The sequence below is a fragment of the Macaca mulatta genome, chromosome 5 (genome assembly GCF_049350105.2).
Source record: "Macaca mulatta isolate MMU2019108-1 chromosome 5, T2T-MMU8v2.0, whole genome shotgun sequence".
NCBI classification, from domain to species: Eukaryota; Metazoa; Chordata; class Mammalia; order Primates; family Cercopithecidae; genus Macaca; species Macaca mulatta.
The window spans coordinates 53,891,851-53,907,234 of record NC_133410.1 but is presented as its reverse complement, the minus strand read 5'-3'; the positions used below and the strand labels follow the sequence as shown (position 1 = coordinate 53,907,234).

The 15,384-nt window shown below is 34.8% G+C and overlaps 1 protein-coding gene across 2 annotated transcripts in view; it reads right to left on the bottom strand.

Moving 5' to 3' along the window:
* Nucleotides 1-12,642: 12,642 nt before the first annotated feature.
* Nucleotides 12,643-15,384, bottom strand: part of ANTXR2 (ANTXR cell adhesion molecule 2) — a 160,974-nt gene continuing 158,232 nt past the window's right edge. For both annotated transcript variants that reach the window (XM_015138456.3, XM_015138457.3), the window contains exon 17: nt 12,643-14,529. In XM_015138456.3, the coding sequence (XP_014993942.3) occupies nt 14,491-14,529 (39 nt within the window). In that variant the 3' untranslated portion in view covers nt 12,643-14,490. The remainder of the gene's footprint in view (nt 14,530-15,384) is intronic.

Below are 15,384 nucleotides of genomic sequence, written 5' to 3'. Positions count from 1 at the left end.
TAACATTAGAAATATCATTTTTTGAGTTTCTTTTACCTTTTCATTTTGAGATAATTATATATTCATACATAAATAATAGAGGGAGTCTGTATATCCTATATCAGGCATCTAATGGTAACATCTTCTAAAGCCATAGTTTTTGAATAGTACAATATTACAACTAGGATGTCAGCACTAGGACAGTCACAATAGAGAGAAAATATTATTGTTTCAAGGATCTCTCCTTTTGACATTTTATAGCCTCACCTGTCTTCCTCTCTTTACTTGGTCCCTTAACCTTGGCAACAACTTTTTCATTTCTATCATTTTGTTGTGCAGTATGTAACATTTTGGGATTGACATTTTTCACTCAATATAATTCACTGGAGATTCATCCAAGTTACTGTGTGTACCAATAGTTCATTCCTTTATTGTTATTGAGATGTATTCCAAATGACTATACTACAGATTGTTTAAAAATTCACCAGCTGAAGGATATCTAAGTTGTTTTCAGATTTTGGCAACTACAAGTCAAGCTGCTATGAACATTTATTTTGATTTATCTGGGATAAATGCTCAATTGTGCAATTTTCAGGCCTTATAGTAATGACCTGCTTTGTTTTATAATACTGCCAAAATGTTTCCCAGAGGAGCCTTACCATTTTACATTAAACCACACAATGTATGAGTAATCTAGTTTTTCTACATCCTCATCAGCATTTGATGTTATTACTACTTTTTAGTTTAACCATTCTGATAGGTGTGTAATAACATCTCATTGTAGTTCTAATTTGCATTTCTATAATGAATAATGAGGTTGAATGTCTTTTCACATGCTTATTTGCCCTCTCTGTATCCTCTTTACCAAAATGTCTGTTTTTTGTCCATTTTATAGTTGGATAGTTTCTTTGTTGTGGGGATTTTGCTGTTGTTTTACTGGTAACTTTTAAGAGTTACTTATATATTCTAGATAATAGTTCTTTGTCAGATGTGAATTTTGTAAATATTTTCTGCCAGTGTGTAGCTTGTTTTTTCATCTTCTTAAAAGGGTCTTTCACAAAGCAAAAAGGTCAGTTGTTCTATTACCACTTATTGAAAATAATCTCCTTCTTGTATTTCATTGCTTTTGTACCTTTGTCAAAAATGAGCTAGGCATACTTGTAGGCCTATTTCTGAGTTCTATATTCTGTTTCATTCATTTGTGTATCTATCTTTCTTCCAATACCACATTATCTTGATTACTGAAGCTAATAGGGCTTAATATTGGATAGAATAACTCCTCTCACTTTATCCTTCTTTTTCAGAATTGTTTTAGTTATTCTAGGGCCTGTGTTTTTGCATATAATTTTAGGTAAGGTTTTGTATGCACACAAAAAAGCCTTTCTAGAATTTTGATAGGAATAGTATTAAGCCCATAGATTAGTGTGGGGACAATTGACATCTTTACTATATTGAGTGACATCTTTATTGAGTCTTCCAATTCAATAACATGTCTTTCCATTTTTTAGGACTTTAATTTCTTTCATTAGTATTATGTAAATTTTAATACACGAAGCCTGTGCATATTTTGTTAATTTTATGCCTAAGTATATCATTTTATTGAAGTAATTGTAAATCACATAGTGTTTCAAATTCCTGTTTCCGTATTTTTATTGTTAATATATACAAATACAATTGATTTTTGTATAATCATCTTGTATGCTGTGAAGCTACTTATTCTGTGAATTTACTCATCAGCTTTAGGAGTATTTTTATAGAATCTTTAAGATTTTCTACATTGACAATTGTGTCTTCTTAAGTATGGACAGTTTTATTTCTGCCTTCCCAATGTGTATGTCTTTTGTTTATTTTTCTTGCTGAGACTATGCTGAATAAGAAGAATGTCTGACAGTAGACATTCTTATCTTGTCTCTGATTTTAAGTAGACATTCAGTCTTTCACCATTAAGTATGATATTAGCTATAGTTTTTTTGTGATTCTCTTTTGTGAAGTTCAGAAAGTTACCCTTTGATCCTAATTTGCTGAGAGTTTTCATCAGTAATAAATATTGGATTTGGCTAAATGCTTTATTTGCATCAATTGACATGAGCATATAGTTTTTCTTCTTTTGCCCGTTGATATGGTGGATTACATTAATTTTTTAATGTTGATAGGCCCTTGCACATCTGAAACAACTACTACTTTGTATGGAATATAGTTTTTTTATACATAGATGGGTCCAACATGTATTATTTTGTTGACAATTTATTACCTAAGTTTATGAGCGATAATGGCATAGTTTACTTTTTGTGTGTCTTTTTTAAGTACATTTTTGGTCTGGTTCTGTAGCCTTATAAAATGAGTTGGAAAGTACTTCCTTTCTTTTCTAATGGAACAGATTGTGAAAATTGGTGTCAATTCCTTATTAAATATTTGATAGTATTCACCAGTGAAAGGGTGTAGAACTGGATTTTGGGGGTTGGTGTAATTAAAATTCAACTTATTTAATGGTTATTGATTATTCAGATTCTCTGTTTCATCTTAGTTGAGTTTTGGTAGTTTCTGGTTTTTGAAGAATTGGTCCATTGCTTGTCATTAAGAAATTTACAAGTAAAGCAGTTCATTATGTTCTCTGATTATCCTTTCAATGGCTGAAGAATCTCCAGTGACATCATCTATCTTGTTTCCAACATTGATGATTGTCGTCTTTTTAAAAAATCTTTGTCAGTCTTGCAAGAGGTTTATCAATTTTGTTGATTCTTTTGAAGAGTCAGCTGTTTGCTTCATTTATTTTTCTCTATTGTTTTTCTGTTTTCAATTCCATTGCTTTCTGTTATTATTTTTACCACTTTCTCTCTTCTACTTGTTTTTAGTTTATTTTACTCTTTTTGTCCTAGTTTCCAGAGGTAGGAATTTATTGATTTGAGACTATTCCTTTTATCTAATGTAAGAATTTAGTGCTACATATTTCCCTCCCTGCATATCAAACTATGTGGGATAATGCAGCCTCTTAGGAAATGATCTGCTTCAATGAATGTTCTATGGGCATGTGAAAAAAATGTATATCCTGTTGCTATTTGGTAGTTAATGCTATATATATGTCAATTAAATACTGTCAGTTGATTGTGTTGTTCAATTTTATATTCTTATGATTTTTCTATCTAGCAGTTCTATCAATTGGTGGAATTTGTATATTTGAGTGTTGAGCTGTAATTGTGGATTTATTTATTTCTCCTCTATCCAGCTCTGTCAATTTTTGCTTCATGTATTTTGAGGCTCTACTTTTTTTTTTGTTTTTGGCATGTGTATGTTTAGGATGTTATGTCTTTTTGGAAGATTGACTCTTTTATCATTATATAATATCTCTTTTTATCTCTAGTAATAATCTTTGTCCTGAAGATGATTTTATCTGATTATTAGTATCATCACTTTTGGTTTTTTAAAAATTTATATTTGCATAGTATATCTTTTTTCATCTTTTATTTGAAATCTATGTTATTCTATTTGTAGTGAGTTTCTTGTGGATAGCATATTGTTAGGGAATCTTTTTTTAATCCACTCTGCCAAACTCTGTTGTTTAATTCATGTTTCAAGGTGGACAGCAGGTGACAAGATACACCTACTTAAGCTTTGAACCCATCAAGATAGGTTCTGTCTCGAGGGAAATGCTAGTGTCTGTGCCTGTTGACATTCCCTGTTGGAGGTCTCTGCAGTACCCTGTCTGAAATATGTGGAACAATAAAGAAACCCAGGATTCACCTTCATATTGTTCCTCATGTCTGAGGACCTTAAGCAGTCTTGACACATTTCAGAGGCTTCTTTTGTTGTTGTTGTTGGGTTATGTCCAACAACAACATTTTATCATTGTAAGAGGGAGGACCTAGTAAGAATGGGACTACTTTCTCTTGCAGAAACCGTAAGTCTGAAAAATAATTTTCCAGCTCATCAATATATTTATTAAGAGCCTATTATTTGCCAGGCATTCTGCCAGGTGTGTTGCTAAGTAAGTAGGAAAGGAAGGAAAAAGAAGGAAAGAAGGAAGGAAGGAAGGAAGGAAGGAAGGAAGGAAGGAAGGAAGGAAGGAAGGAAGGAAGGAAGGGAGGGAGGGAGGGAGGGAGGGAGGGAGGAAGGAAAAGGAAGAAAGGAAGGAAGGAAAAGGGAGGGAGGGAGGGAGGAAGGAAAAGGAAGGAAGGAAAAGGAAGGAAGGAAGGAAGGAAAGAAAGAAAACATGCACTCATTTTCCCTTTTGCTGAAAACTTTCAGCAAACATTTCATTGCCTTCTCTAAAGAATCTAGCCAGGCTAGCCCCTTTCTATTACATGTTCTCATCACACTTCTAAATTTCCACTTTACAGAACTAATGACACTTGCATCTTATCAGTGTCTGTCTTCACTTGCAGACAAGATTGTTCAGAATAGTTATCTTTCTTAGTTTCCCATTGTCTACTGCAGAGACTGGCACAAGATAGGCATCTGCCAATATTCATTAATTAAGCTGATAAATTCTCAAATTCAAGGCAGTTTCCTTTCTCTCTGCTTTGTTCTTACTGTTGGTCTTTATCCCTGGTATAATTGCTGCATGACTGCTGACCTTCTTGGTCGGTTTTTGGCTCCTTTCTATCAGCAATAAAACCAGACTCCCTGACCTATCATCTTTTGCTTATTTGGAAGGGTTTTTCACTTCTGGTTATTGAGCACAGCTAACTTCCAGGACTCCACCCCAGACACATCATTCATGCTATTGTCCAGGCGCTATCAGAAAATTAGAGAGCTGTGGAGGGCTGTAAAGTTGAAGTGCCTGGTATCATCCAAAGCAACATTTTTCTTTACCTGCTTTGTGTGGATCAATTGGTAAAATGAGGAGCACATGTTGATGTTAAAATGGAATAAATACCTGGGACAGTTGATTATCACAAGGTAAAACAGCAAAATATAAATCTATCTGTTCAATTTTCCATTGTGAAATAATCACTTCACCATATAATCCTTGGAAATTAAAACTAAGACTCTTAATTATCCTTTCACTGTCTTGGGTTTTCTTCCCTTTCTTGTCCAATGTTAACTGCTTCTACAGTTGTGATAAAGCAATGATCTCTATCAAAAGTTCCTTCAGCTAGCCCTGAAAATAATTTCCTGGGAACCCCCCCTTTTGGCTAGGAATCACGTAAACCTTCTTAACCTCATCATTTTTATGGTATTTTGTTTTGTTTTGTTTACCCTTAGGGGATATTAAATTTTTATGTGGCTTAACTTCTCTGTACATAGACCAAAGTAATGTTTTGCAACAAATAGAATGATTTAAAAGCACTTTGATTTCACGGGAAGGCTGTTAATGTACACTGAAAATTGTGTGGCAGCAAAATGAGAAACTCTCAGCCGCACAGAGTTTATCTAGGGGCGCCTGTGTAAAACAGGCCTCATTTAGCATTAAATCTCATTTTATGTGATCAGGGTTTGTTTTTAAATGGGCAACTCAGGATTCATGCTACAAGATTTTTTACTGAGTATCAAGAGAAGGTCCTTTCACACCCCCCCCCCACCCATGCCCTTATAATGCAATTTATCACAAAATTTGCCTAGAGTTTGGCCAAATTAGCACTGTATACATCATGTGCATCTGGTATATATTTGTTAAATAAAAACAACAAAAAATATGTAAAAACACTTTGGAAAATTATAAAATAATATGTTATTAATGTTATCAAGCGATTTGCCTGGTTTTCTCTAAACATGTTAGGAACTCATTATTTACAGGTGTCAAATTTCTTCACATGAATAATCAGGAATAGCCTTAGGATCACAAAGTGCATGAAAGTTCATATTATGGGTCATTCATAGCATTTTCAAAGGTAATTGTACTTAGAAAGGAGTGTCTGTGTGTGCGTGTGTAGCTATGTAACGTACCAAAATATGAGAGATGTGGAAACTATTCCTATTGCCTGTATACAATAATTTCTTTCTAAGAACTCAAGGTGCATGGCACATAATGTTATGTTTTAGGGAAAATCTACCTCGAGAATCTGATCCCTTTTCCTTCTTTCATTTTAGAGTTTCTCAATTTATTGATGTCTTCTTTGAGATAACTACTTGAAAAATATTTAAAATGGGTGCTAGTTTTATTGAATTTATTTTTTATTGTATTTGTTTTATGAGACAGAGTCTCACTCTTGTCGCCCAGGCTGGAATGCAGTGGCGTATCTCATCTCACTGCAGCCTCCCCCTCCCGGGTTCAAGCGATTCTCCTGCCTCCGTCTCCCAGGTAGCTGGGATAAGAGATGTCCACCACCACGCCTGGGTAATTTTTGTATTTTTAGTAGAGATGGGGTTTCACCATGTTGGGCAGGCTGGTTTCGAACTCCTGACCTCAGGCAATCCACCAGCTTTAGCATCCCAAAGGGCTGGGATTACAGGCATGAGGCACCACACTCGGCCTAGTTTTAATGACTTTAAAATCATTCTCCTTTCTTTCACTTTTTTTTTTTTTTTATTCTGGAAAAAACCATTAGCAGGTGGGGAAAGCTTTTTAAGACTCATATGTCTCTTACTGATGTTAACATTAGAATATCAACTTATTTTTGTTCTTTGTCGCTGGTGGTGTTTCAATACCTTCTAAGTAGATTTTCAGTATGACAGAAGAAAATCCTACAGGGACTGACTCTAGGTTAACTTCTGGGCATGTGCAGATAGGCCAAGTAAATGCTCCAGAGGCAACAATAACCCGACATGTGTTTCTCAGTTTTGGACGAAGTTTTTCATCTGGCAAAAATCTTCCAAGTATTTATTCCCTGGCATTTTTCCTTTTCTGAGAAAAATCACAAGTAAAATATAAAGCAGTAGAAAGGAGACAAATGGAGTTACTAAAAAAAAAAAAAAATCAGTGTAACAAGAAATTTGGATAGGTAAGATTCTAAAGTAGAAAGCTGAATTCATCTTGTATATCTTCTTATGGTATCAGATAGAAGGAAACATTCAATAAAATGAAAATTATTATAAGCTTTGTTGTGGGCTGAACAATGGACCCTCAAAATGTCCACATCCTAATCCCCAGAAGCTGTTGACTGTTACCTTCTACAGCAAAAAGGACTCTGCAGGCATGATTATGCTACAGGTTTTGACACAGAAAGATTATCTAGGATAATCCAATTTGGTCTAATGTGGTCACAGTAGTCCTTATAAGAGGAAGGCAGAAGAGCAGCCACAACAGGGGATGTAATGTCTGAAGCAGAGCTTGGAGTGCTAGACTTCGAGGATGAAGGAAGGGGCCACAGGCTAAGGAATACTGGCAGCCGCTAGAAGCTACTTCAGGCAAAGAAACAAGTTCTTCTCTGTAAACCTCTAGAAAGAGCTAGTCCTCCTGAAACCTTAACTTTACCTAATTGAAACAGATTTTGGACTTCTGATCTCCAGAACTGTAAGAGAATACATTTGTGTTGTGTTAAGCAACTGTTTGTGGTAATTTGTTACAGCAGCAAGAGGAAACTAATACAAGCCCTCTCATCTCAATTTAATTGATGTTCAAAGTGTTCTTGAAAAGTTAGAAATCATAAACATATGCAGTAATGACCCTGGGTTGAGATTTATCAGACTGATTTTTGAAGTTAAGGAAAATATTTTAAGGCAAAGTGATACCTTCTGTTTTATTTACGATTTTAAAGGAATAATTTGAGGAGTATGCTATTTTTACTCTGCCAGCTCAATAAATGTTATAGTTTTTAAATAAATTGTAGATTGACTTTTCTCTATCGTTTTGAATTAGAATTTAAAAAAATCATTGATTTACCTATAAATTCACCACCTCAGAGCTTTTTCAATGTTGACAGTAATACAGAGATGCTGAGCAACCAATAATGTCATTGTAATTTTCTTTTTTATTTAGTATTGTGTTATTGTAATCATGTCACTACCTCTCAAAATGACAAAAAGTACACTGAATATTCCAGGTCATAATTTAGTCTTTGATATTCTTTGAAACAATTATTTAAAATCCTTTCAAACTTTCTGAGATACCTAGCTTATTATGAAGAATTCCAAAATGTTAAAACTACTACAATTTTTCCCCATTTTTTAAAACATTAAGAATTTGTTGAAGAATTTTTACACTTGAACATATTGTTTAAAATATAATCTTTCTTTCCATGTGACAGCCTCACACAAACAAAGTATTTACAGAAGCTGCAGGTCTGTCATTGCTGTTTAATTAAGGGAGACTTTCAGAACTAGAGGATATTAAAAAAAGAACTAAAAAGAACACTTTATTGTGATAATAATAATGGCTTCATTTCACATCAGAATTTCAACTAGTAAAAATTCTATTTACAGGTGTCATCTGCTAGAACTAGTCAATCTTGTTTTATATTGTGAGTTTTTCTTTCCCCAATTACTTATACAAATCAGATGGTGGAGTACATAAGCATGCTAAGAAGTTTAGATTTGCTTCTAATTTGGCACATGATGTAACAATTTCCTTTCTCTATCATTTATGACTTTGGAAGCTTTCAGTTTCTTTGTTTGGCATCTAAATTGTTTAAAATCACCTTGTCTTTTAGTTCATGGAGACAATGCATATCTTTTTCATAGTCTACACCCTAGAACAACCGTACCCAATATTTTTGGTACCAGAGGCCAGTTTAATGGAAGATAATTTTTTCATGGACAGGGGTGGGGGGGGGTGGGTATGGTTTCAGGATAATTCAAGTGGATTATATTTATTGTGCACTTTATTTGTATTATTATTACATCGTAATAGATAATGAAATAATTATACAACTCACTATAATGTAGAATCAGTGGGAGCCTGAGCTTGTTTTCCTCCAACTAGATGGTCCCATCTGGGGGTGGTGGGAGACAACAACAGATCATCAGGCATTAGATTCTCATAAGAAATGGGCAACCTAGATCCCTCACACACACAGTTCCAATAGGGTTTGCGCTCCTTGAGAATCTAATGTTGCTGCTGATCTCACAGGGAACACAGCTCAGGTGGTAATGTGAGCCATGGGGAGTGGCTGTAAATACACATGAAGTTTCACTTGCTTCCCACTCATCTCCTGCTGTGTGGCCTGGTTCCTAACAGGCCATGGACCAGTACCAGTCCATGACCTGGGGGATGGAACCACTGCTCTAGAAGATTAGTTCTTGCCTTCTTGCCAATTATTTCTAGTCAAACTGAAACCTACTTAAATGTACATTTTAATAACTTTAACAATTTATTTTGGACCACCCACTGACATTTACAATGTTGTAAATATAATTCATCTAAGATACAAATAACTTCATGGCAGTTGGGAAACCCTATTTAGGGTCCACTCTTTAAATTTTTGAATTCTTAGATCACAGTATCTTTCTACATTAAGACAACGCAAACTTTGTGAAAGGCGAGCAATTGTAACATACAATGGATTCTAAGCTGTGTTCAAATTACTCAGTATTTTCCACTGAATACTTGCTATGGGCAGCACAGGCATAGTAACTGTCAATTAAGACTTTTTTTTTTTTTTTTTCCAATTTTGACTAAAAAGAGAGGAGTTTAGTAATTTTTCTTTCTGCAGTATAGAAAGTAACCCAATTATTAAAACTGGTAGCATAAATATCTCATAACAATTTCTGTGCTTCTCTTGCTAAACTTATGAACCAGAGTGAAGTACATGGATACATTTCCCAATGTTTTACCCATCTTTTTAAAGATTTCATCAGATATAAGCTTTAAGTTGCTTCTTTGACAAATTTTAGTTGTAAGAAATTAACTAAGATATTATTATGACTAATTATCAACATATACTATAGTTCAAGGTTTTTTTTTTTTTTTCCAACTGACAGTTTACAGAGCTAATATTACCACACACTATGTATAAAGAAGTCAGTCATATTGATATAAATATGAGATACATAAATACTAAAACCTCCAACCTAACCTTATTAATAGAAATGTAGTCAGAGCCCTAGTGCAGTAGCTCATGCCTGTAATCACAGCACTTGGGAGGCTGAGGCAGGAGGACCACTTGAAGCCAGGGGTTTGAGACTAGCCTGAGCAACATAGTGAAACCGCATTTCTACTAAAAATGCAAAGTTAGCTGGGTGTGGTGTTGTGTGCCTATAATTCCAGCTACTCAGGAGGCTGAGGGATGAGAATCACTTGAACCCAGGAAGAGGAGGTTACAGTCAGCTCAGACCACACCACTGAACTCCAGCCTGCCTGGGCGACAGAGCGAGACTGTTTCAAAATAAAATAAAATAAAATAAAATAAAATAAAATAAAATAAAATAAAATAAAAAATCTAGTCAATGCTGAAAGGAACTTTTGATATCTTCATTCCATCTTCAGTCTATGGTTGAGAGTTTATCTGTTTGACATCAGCAAGCTAGTTGATGCCTGGGTCTATGGTCTAGGACCTCTCTGTCACCTGATCCCTAAGCTAAGGCTCTTTTTGAAAACACGTTGAGTTTCAACTCTCCTTCTGTTTCTCTCTCTGTGTCACACACACACACACACACACACACACACACAAATTTACCTTAATATAGTTATTGTAGAGCAATCTAAACAAGCATATTTTTATATAAATTTACATGTTGTACTGTGTACTTATCAGCCTTTTCTTTTGGCAGGAGAGCACAAAAATAAAATACACTAAAAAACCAGCACAGGACCTCCTACATTATGGATTTTCAAAAAAATAAAATAAAATAAGTCTTTCTTTTATCCAATCAACTGAATTAGATTCTAGTAGGAGTGGAAATACACTAAAGTGTTCTCATAAATATGTCATAGAAATTCACTAAGCACAATATTAATTTAACTCTGAAACTAGAATGTGTGCCCGCACTGACTTTATTTCCTACAAATAGACAACGGTTCTCCAGCCTCACCTGCCTGTTTCTTTCCTTAACTATGTAACAGATGTATCAAGAGTTATTCTGTTTCTAGATTATGTATTTCCTTTCATATTGAAATGATGCATATATTTCTTTCCTGTGTACATATACCCACCAAACTTTTCTAGTAATAATGAAACTCTCAAAAACTTTCTAAAGTAATGTGATGCTATAGAAAATGCTAGTAAAAGCTAACCAACATACAATATATGCATGGAGTAGGAAGTTATAATTCCTTATACTTGTAAATGTGACCTGATTACATTCTGCCTTCTTAAATTTCAAAAATAACATACATAAGCTGGTCTATCAAAATGTTTTAAACACCTAATTATCCACAATATAGAATTTGTTTCAATTTAAAAATAAATAAATGTATCTGCCTCTAAGCAGTAAACAATGGTTAGTGATACTTAGATAATAAAGTTAAGTTCACAGAAACACCCAAATCTTACATCTAGTAAGGATTTATTATAACAAATATTGAATAATTTATTATTTAAATGGTTAGAATAAAGTTCAAGGGAAATATAAGCAACCTTCTTCTTTCTCTAACAATCTGAAATACATGGGGGTTTAAACCTTCTATATTTTTGTCAAAATAGTAATTAACCATAGATGACAGATGCTGCTCCCTAGTCAATGGAGGGTCTCAAATTTTACTCTGCATCTCATTGGGAAGGAAATATAAATTTTTAAAATAGAATTAACTTGGGGAAAGGCATCAGTGCTGCAACTCTTAGCACCAAATGTTTTTTCTTGGAGCACCAAATGCTCTAAGGAAAACATTCCAAGTATCAAAGTTTTCAGATAGATAAATATTTATGGATCAAATCCATAAAGAACAGACATTGTTATGAAATATATATAGATGCCTTCAAAACTTTCTTTCTAGGCAGAGTAGACACATAAGTTAGGAGTCATTTCCCACTTAATTGTTTTTGCAACCTTATGCAACACGAATGGTTTATGTGCAAGACTTACTCATTTTTACACAGAAAGTAGATCTTGACTGACATGATGTCCAGAAAATCAAACAGAAGCTATTTCTCTATATAAAATATAAAATGTCATTAAATTTATAGAAACGGCTTTATTTTAATCTTTTTCGGTTGAAAAGTATAGGGATTTTTGATCTGGTCTTTTGGTAAGAAAATAACACTCTTTAAAACAAATTGTTTTCAATTGCTAGTTAGTATAATTGGAGAAAAGTATAAAATAGATCTGGTTCATATCTTTAAGGGCAATGAAATTCCATCAGTCTTTGAACTTTATTAATGGTATTTTTTCAGTCTACATATAGACCATTGCCACTTCCTCTTCATTAAGAGCTCTTGATAGTAGCTATATAATAATCTACAGAAAGTTATTTTTCCATTTAAAGGCAGAGGTTAATTTACATTGTTCATGCAGCAACATGTAAGTATGCTACATAATTCTAGAGAAATTTAAAGTAGTTACCAAAGAAAGATAGCTTTAGCTTCTGTAGTATTCTCAATGATATTAAAATAGCAATTGGTGAGCACTCATCAGAAATGAAGCGCCCATTTAAGGAAGCTGCATTAGATCTTGTTCCAGATGCAAATGCAGAACAAAGGGATATAATAACTCATTGCAGAAAGGGTTGGGTATACTATATCAGGCTTCCAAGTTATACTTGCATATGCAGCTACTGCCAATAGTATCATCTGTGAACATGAGGGACATTTTGGAACTGAATAGAATTCCAACCCTGAAACTAAGCAGAACAACTGCATATTCAACCCAAGAAGGCATTAGCTTTATGTAGGCTTAAAGAAATGGTAGCACAGGCATAGGTAAAATTTTTATTTATGAATGTGTGGACACATGACTTTGGATCCAGCCAGCCAGTGACATAAATAAACTTGAGCAAAAGTTTCAAGCTAGAGGATATATATGTATAGAAAATTATATATTTGTGTGTGTGTGTAAGGCCTCTTGGAACAGTGCCACAAACCTGGACACCAACCAACAGAATACTCCCATCCTTTGAAATTTCCATTAAGAGCACAATGGGGGTAATTATACCAGGATGCTCCAATCGCTCTTTCCATCTTGTGCACTCGCATGCCCGCCAAACATGAAATGTTCGCCTTCTCCCTTCCAATGTGATGGTTGTTGAACTTATTTTTAGTGTCATTTGATAAGCCTTTGTGCTCGCAGAGAGACATCCCACTGACCCAGCCACTGGTCATTGTCTATACCAGTTCACATCAAAGCAGGCGCACTTTGTCAGGTTTCCAGTCGAATATCCATTTCGCATCTGAAGTACAGTATCGAAAGTGACTAGATCATTTGAGCTTTTTTCTTCAGCTGCTGCTTTCCTCCCCCACAGTGTTTCTGCTCACGCTAACATAATTTGGCATCGTCGACGTGACACAATGGTGGTTTTTCTAAAAAATTATAATACATACATCATCAATGTTTTGTGATGGCGATCCTCCTGAAGATTTAATTTGTAAATTGAAGAAAGGAGGTCTTTTTCCTCTACTGAATCATAACCAAGGTAGAGTGCCCCTCAAAATCCAAGTAATGCGCATACAGTAATAGGTCATTCAATGTCAAAAGGCATAAAAAAGATGAGCAAAATCTTCACAGGCTGCTGCTTGCTGTTGCTTTTAATTATATTAATTAAACTTTGAAATTTTCATGCAAAGAGAGTTGCTGGCTTGTGACGCTGAAGAGCCCTTGGAGACTTGACGAAAGAAAAAACCCTGAGCGGAAGCTTTGTGGTGACTGCTTCCTTTAAATTAAAAGCAAAACGAACTTCTAGGTATGTTTATAGCTATTCATGCTTTATGCACTACTAAATCCTAAGCATAGGAAAAGAGGAATCTACCAGTTACAGGGACAAGTTTGCAAAGCACAAGGCCCTTGCACTTCACTCAAGATCTCTGGCTAGAGGCTGTCTTTCTGTGGAATAACGCTCTATTAATTTTCTTGTCCCGAGTGCATAATGAAAGAAAGGTGTCTTCGAAAACTAAAGGGCAAAATCTTGCTTGCTACCAATACCTTGAGGCATCTTGTCTACATTTTGTCATGCGTGTGCACTTTTCAGTGTTAGAATGACAAGATTTTCCAGTCAGAAACTTCCCGTAAGGCACACTGTGATAGGGGACTTGGAAGGATTCTGTGATCTGACATAGCTATAAGGCAATGGACTTCTTTATTTACTTAGCCTGGTGGGAAATTGTATACTCTGCCTATGGATAAAGATCTTGCCACATAAAAACACAAGTGCCATGTTTCCATGTAAAAAAACTCCTATCTTCCATCATGGCCAGTTGTTTTGGTATCATCTTCATGTTGTTGCTGTTGTTGCTTTTTCCTCTTCTACACATTCAAACAAACTTTCTTGTACAAACCGTAGTCTGCAGGTCAGTGTTCCTCTTTATTTTCAATGTCATAAATCATGAGTTACCACTGAGTTTCATCACCTCCCATGTAGATGGCAGAACAAATGTTTGGAAATGTTTGGTGCAAGCAAAGCAGAAGGCAGAGAAAACATTTCCTGACTGAGAGGAATTAAGCTGCTCTTCCAAAAGCTTCTGAAATGCACTTGATTTTTTCCATTTGGTTGAAAATCAGCTATGTGAAAATGTGCCATCTTCGTACCGTCTTGGTCTTCCTGCTTCCGTTTTACTGAGATGGAACTCGGGAGAAGTTTATGCACCGGCCCTGAGGAAAGAAATAAGTCCATATTGAAATATTGAAGCCATTATTAAAAAAGCATAAGAACATCTAGTTTTCCTACCATGATATAATAAACGATTACCCAAGGAAAGTCATGTTAACATGAGACATGAAGTCATAATTTTTTTTTTCTTGGTTTAAAGCATGATGGTTCATTCAGATCTTTTCCACAGTAAGTTCACCTATGAGATGGTATGGTATAATTAATATGGAAAAACAATTATGGAAATACGATTTTGTTACTATTATCTAAAATACAGCATTACTATCAAGGCCATAAAAATATCAAAGACACAACCCGATATACTTCTTTATGTAATGAATTAAAATGAAAATATTCTCTTATGCAAGCTGGTGCTCCTAAAATGCATACATGAAGATCACATTTAGTAAGCAGTAAGAGACTGAGGATGAGGAATCCCAAAAAAGGGATTGTCATCTCTTTGTAATTCCATTTCATGAAGGGTTTTTGCAAAATCATGTCTATTGTTACTGACCATTTCTCACCACTGCACACCACCATCATGTGTTCATTTCAAATGGTGACTATTTGCACTTACACATTTCCAAAGAAGATTTGCCATTCTAATTTCTTAACACTTCTATGAAAGTTGTGTGGACACACTGTTCCATGTGTATTGCAAATAATCCAGGAAATATTTGAAAACAAAGTTCCCAATGAGTGATAAAAGATACTTTCCTTTTATCTCTTTGGTATGATACTACTGATCCACTGTACCAACTAAATCATTCCCAGATTCCTCAACCAGCCAAAAGCTAGCATAGTGCTTTCTACATTAGGGTCAGGATTATCACCCTATTGAGATTATTTGTATTTCT